This window comes from Oryctolagus cuniculus, chromosome 11, assembly GCF_964237555.1.
Source record: "Oryctolagus cuniculus chromosome 11, mOryCun1.1, whole genome shotgun sequence".
In the NCBI taxonomy this organism is placed as follows: domain Eukaryota; kingdom Metazoa; phylum Chordata; class Mammalia; order Lagomorpha; family Leporidae; genus Oryctolagus; species Oryctolagus cuniculus.
Window position 1 is genome coordinate 110,273,448 of NC_091442.1, and position 5,756 is coordinate 110,279,203.

Here is a 5,756-nt window from a genome sequence, read left to right on the forward strand (position 1 = left end):
CGACATCCCGGTTTTTATGGAGAAATCCTGATGACATCCCAGCTTCTTTGCTGGGATGACCTTCGTCGGGAGCTACACCTTTTAAAAATGTGACTTGGGCCTGAAAGGAATAATTATTTCTGTTTCGTTTGCCTTGATGGAAATGTTTTCCCCGTTGCTGCAGGCAGATCACTTAGAGTAAACAGGGAAACACAGGACTTGTCAAAAAAAAAAAAACCATGTCAGGGCGACCCCTTAGCTCCCGAGGAGCAGGCAGGAGATCTGATCACGGGGGAGGGGGTGTCTTCTCTGGTTTTTAAGTGGGACTTTTAAAGTGGAGAGATGCCTTTCATGTGCTGGTGTGCAGAAGAGGAAATCCGATTTTCAGAGTGATAACACATTCTTTGACATTAACCGGTACAGTTGGATGTTTAATGACCCTTTGATCTTCAAAGCCCTTTACCGACACGGATGGATTAATGATTCGGGTTTTGGTTGTGTGTTGAAAAGCCCAGTCTTCAAAGCCGTCATCCCTTCTCCTTGGAGCGGGGGCTCTCCACCTTTCACATGTTGCTTTCCTGCACCCCCACCGCGAGAAAAATAGATTATACCTTTTATTCGACCAAGAAGAAGACGATGGAAAAATACTCTGTGCGAAGGAAAGTCTGTGTCCTTACACCCTGGGTGGGATTAGGAGGAGTCGGGAAGCAGCGTTTGAGCTGTGTTTACAGTAAGCACTGCGAGAAATGACTGCCTGGCTGAGTCTGTCACCGTGCTGTCTTTTGATGTCCTTTTCAAAAGTAGCAATAAGTACGCAAAGCGCCCTGCGTTAAACCCAAGCTGGGACAGAATGCGACGACCCTTGTACTTGTGGCTAAAGTGCATCTATATTTCCTCCTCTCTCTCTCTCTCTCTCTCTCTCTCTCTCTCTCTCTCCTCTCAGTTGTCAGTAGGGTTTGAAAAGGTTTGGTTTCGCGCTCTTCCTGGACTCGACACATCTTTCGACCGCAAGAGAGCAGCCTGCGCTTTGATGCGCTCTTCCCTGCTCCGCCCAGGAATGAAAGCGCGAGTGGAAGTTTGCAAACACATCCTCAGCCCTGGAACCGCAGTCGGCACTCACGTCCTGATCTCCCGGGAGACGTGCGGCTCGGCCACCTGTGGGTTCCTGGGAGGAGCTCTTCTCCACTCCTGAAGCTCGCCGGCGCTCTGCTCCAGGGTCCAGGGCGGTGGATTGCGGGCGCGGAGCAGCTGTGGTGGCTTTGGGAAGATGACTCTGGGTTTAGTTTGCGCTCGCATATCCAGGTAAGGAACCCAGAGAGAGACCCCTTTCTTTTGAAATAAGAAGATCAGAGGGAAGCCGGGGTTGGAAGTGTGGATTAGGGAGATCCTCCATCCCTACCTCCCACCTCCGCTCTGAATCTTTAAAAAAAAAAAAAAAAAAATCAAGGAGTGCCTTGAACTTGGGGAATCATGCGAAGCGCCCTCGAAGCCTGCCCGGGAACCTAGCTTCCTCGCCACAGACAGACGGTCTGGATGGACCAGCGTCTCCGATTTGAGCCTCGCTGTCCTCTCTGGAGAGATTACGCGCTTGCGGGTGATCTGTGTGCGTGTCGGGGAATGATGGAGACCCGTACACCGGCCGCACTGCTGACCCTGCCGTACCCCCTGCGCGCTGTGCCACTGGGCACGCCAGGGACCCTGCCCCGCCTGCCTCTAAGAGACCACTTGGGAGTCTCCTGGCGCCTGGACGCCGCGTGCTGGGAGCGGGCGCATGGGGACTGCGCGCCCAGGCGGCCGTCGCCGCCCCCACCGCTGGACTGCGCCTTGGAGCCCGCCTTCCTGCGGAAACGCAACGAGCGCGAGCGGCTGCGGGTGCGCTGCGTGAACGAGGGCTACGCGCGCCTGCGGGACCACCTGCCCCGCGAGCTGGCCGACAGGCGCCTCAGCAAGGTGGAGACGCTGCGCGCCGCCATCGGCTACATCAAGCACCTGCAGGAGCAGCTGGCGCGCCACGCCCCGGGCCAGGAGGCTGCGGCGGCAGCCGCCCCGCAGCGCAGGGCCGAGTGCAACAGCGACGGCGAGTCCAAGGCCTCGTCGGCGCCGTCGCCCAGCAGCGAGCCCGAGGAGGCGGGCAGCTAGCCGGCCCCGGCGCCCCGGCGCGGACCCAGCGTGCGGTCTCCTTGTAAGGCTCGCTCCCACCGTGTGCGCCTTTTGAATCTGGTTGCTGCGCCAGGCCTACATCTTAAGGAAAAGCCACGCGTGCTTCGGGGCGGGGAGGGGAGGGAGGGTATTTTGACATTTTGGGGACTTTCCCCCAATGGGTTAGTACTTGGCAATTTCAAGGTGCTTATTAAGGAAATTCTTTTCCTGTTCTTCTGAAATGCAAACTGTCCCAGATCTTGAACACCTCATTCTGAACACGATTGTGCAAAACAACTGGAATGTTTCAGTTTTGTGGATAAATTATTTACAGAGATATTAAACCTTAACCAGAAAAAGACCTAGCCACCAAGAAAATAAAAATTGCTTAGGATGAGAGGAACACTCTGCATGGCTTCCTTTGGGAGTTGTGGACTTTTCCTTGCCTTGCTTTGGGGAACGGGGACGCTTGGCTGGCACGTGAGAGCATGTGGCCAGCGCGTGCCCCTGGACTCCAGCTCATGCCTTGGGCCACGTGAACATGTGAATGGCCAAGAAGACCTCTGCACGAGATAGATGCCTTTGTACCAACAAGCGCCCACTGGAAACTCTATATAGCATTTGGTGGCTAATAAAATATCTGGGTTGTTAATGATCTCTTTGGGGGAGGACTCAGAATTGTATGAAAACTTCAAAAATTTTCCTTTTCTTCGCATTCTCCTTTGAAGTTCTCACTCCGTGCAACCTTTTCTTAAAGTGACACGGTGACTTTACTAAATCTAGCTGATTTAGTAAAACTGATGATTGAACCAGCTGTTGGAAGGGATGTGGGACATGGAGGATGGATTGGGATTGGTACATTCTCAAACTTTTTTTTTTTTTTATCATCATGAGGGTATTATTGAAATTATCTAGCCAACTGTGGCTATTGCCAGTTTTGTTGTTTTTGTTAATTTATGTATTCATTTTCATCTACTTGAAAGGCAGAGTGAGAGAGATCTTTTATCTGCTGGGTTACTCCACAAATGGCTGCAGCAGCCAGGGCTGGGCCCGGCCAAAGCCAGGAGTCCAGAACTCCATCTGGCTCTCCCACACGAGTGACAGGGGCCAAGCACTTGAGCCGTCATCGGCTGCCTCCCAGGCGCATTAGCAAGGAACTGGATGGGGACTGGAGCAGCTGGGTCTCAAACCAGCTCCCATATGGGATGTGGGTATTCAAAGCAGTGCACCACAAGGTCTGCCCCTGTTACCAGTCTTAAAAAACCCTTTGGTGCTTTCTCCCTCTGAGAAGCAATTAAGAATTCTGTAGCTAAGTGAAATGCCTTGTTGATACGTAAATATGAACCTCCTCTTGCTCTTTGTTTTCAGCTTTGGTGAGAGGAGTGGGGGTTGGGGAGAGGACTGGAAATAGACGAGGAGAACTAACTTTTTACAGGTGCACCCACTGGGGAAGCTATTCAGTGAACATGCCAGGAACTTTGTTGTGTGCCTTTTACATTTTGTCCTACTTAATCCTCATAAATTTGCAGAGTGACTATTACACATTTTATGGTAAGAACAGAGAGACTAATAAACAAAGCTCAAAGAGGTTACATGCCTGGAACTAGGACCCGCCTTCCATGCATCGGACCCCCAAGCCCCAGATCTCTCTCTCCCTCTCTCTCCGTGCTCCTCTTGATCTGTGTCATTCGCGGCCTGGGGAACTGAGCAAGCACAACTTAACCTCCCTGCCACTCAGTTTCCTTCCCAGCGTGTGGTGTTCTGCCTAAGTGTAGAAGGACCTTGGTCATCTGCTGCATGGGCGGTATTCTCATTATTCGGGAAGAGGGCTGTTTCTTGGTTCTGTGGTGTGGTAATGACCTCTAAGTGGAGTTGGTGTGGTGTCTTCAGTGTTTCAGAAGAGGGGCAGAGTAGTCACACTCTTAGGATTTTGCCTTCTATGGTAGGGTTCCAGGGGACGTGACTCAACCAGTGGAATGCCGTATCCATGTTAAACATGTAATTACTAATATTTATAATGATGACTTATAATGGGATTCCATTGTTTCAGGCTGCACAGGTAAACGCTGGGCAATGATTCATGACCAGGCTTTCCTTTTTTGCTTAAGAACGAGGGCCTTTTGGGTAGAACTAGCAAGATGGAACAGCTCTTTCTGTGTCTGGTCCATAGCCAATTAAATCTTCACGCAGTTCTGCAATGCATCCAGCTTGGTCTTCAGGAAGATTGATTTCCCAGTGGGGGGTGCGGCGATGCCAGCCTAAGTGAGGTCTGTTTACCAATTAGGGGGCAAAATGAGAAAACCCCAGTTACCTTCCTGGCTGAGCTAGGGAGCATCTCATCAACCAAGTTGCTGGGAATCTTCTTGTGGTTTTATTTGAAGCCCTTCTGCGAATAAGGCAATGATTTGGAAAAAGAAAATAAAATCCCATCTGAATCATTTAATCTTTTTAGAGAGAAAAAAAAAAAAAAACCAGGCCACTTTCTGGAACCATGCAGATGGCTTCCAGGAGGAGCGCAGGTCTGGGAATGATACCTCTGAACTGTCTGACCAACATGTGACCCGGTGAAGGCACCGCTCAGGATGCCTGTGTTCTGTGCTGGCGTACCTCCGCTCCGGTCCCAGCGCTGCCTCCTGATTCCAGCCTCTCGCTAACGCAGGCCTTGGGAGGACGCAGAGACGACTCAAGTAGTTCAGTTTCTGCCACCCATGTGGGAGATGTGGATGAATTCTGAGCTCCTGGTTCTGGCGCCAGCCCAAGCCCAACCGTACAGGCATGTGGGGGAATGAACCAAGGGATGGGAGCTCTCTCTCTCTCTCAAAAAAAAAGTTTGCTTTCGCTTTTCCATTTTCCTGTGAAGGATCACTTCATTAACCACAGAACGACTTGACTTTTTTTTTTTTTTTTTTTTTTTTTTTTTTTTTTTTTTTTTTTTGACAGGCAGAGTGGACAGTGAGAGAGAGAGAGACAGAGAGAAAGGTCTTCCTTTTGCCGTTGGTTCACCCTCCAATGGCCGCCGCTGCAGCCGGCGCACCGCGCTGATCCTGGCAGGAGCCAGGAGCCAGGTGCTTTTCCTGGTCTCCCATGGGGTGCAGGGCCCAAGCACCTGGGCCATCCTCCACTGCACTCCCTGGCCATAGCAGAGAGCTGGCCTGGAAGAGGGGCAACCGGGACAGAATCCGGCGCCCCAACCGGGACTAGAACCCGGTGTGCCGGCGCCGCAAGGTGGAGGATTAGCCTATTGAGCCACGGCGCCGGCTCGACTTGACTTTCAAAAAGAGTAGCATACATTGCCAGTGAGTTCTGCAGCGTGAGAGGCGTTCTGTAGAAGGGAAGCCTGCATGAAAGAAGAGGTTACACGTCCTCCAAGATCCCCCCTGGTTTCTTGTCCATTCAGCCCACATCCCGTGACTGCACGTTTTTACTTCTAGAATACTCCCTGTGGCTCACAGCCATGAGTGAATGCTGTGACAGCCCATCCCTGAGAGCGAAGCAGGGGCTGTAGCAGGTGGGACAAGGTGTGTGCCCTGGTCCTAGGACTGGATCCGGTTTGGCCACTCACTGAGCTGGGATCCTGGGCAAGTCCCCAGCCTCTGCAGTCTCAGTTCTCTATGCTAGGACATGCGATGCTTGCACTG

General features: G+C 51.9%; 1 protein-coding gene across 1 annotated transcript; it reads left to right on the forward strand.

The window, feature by feature from the left end:
• The first annotated feature begins 434 nt into the window (after window positions 1-434).
• ASCL4 (achaete-scute family bHLH transcription factor 4) lies at window positions 435-3,362 on the forward strand. The gene has a single exon (XM_008257101.4). The coding sequence runs from the start codon at window positions 1,513-1,515 to the stop codon at window positions 2,116-2,118; it is 606 nt and encodes a 201-aa protein (XP_008255323.3). The 5' UTR covers window positions 435-1,512; the 3' UTR covers window positions 2,119-3,362.
• The last annotated feature ends 2,394 nt before the right edge of the window (window positions 3,363-5,756 follow it).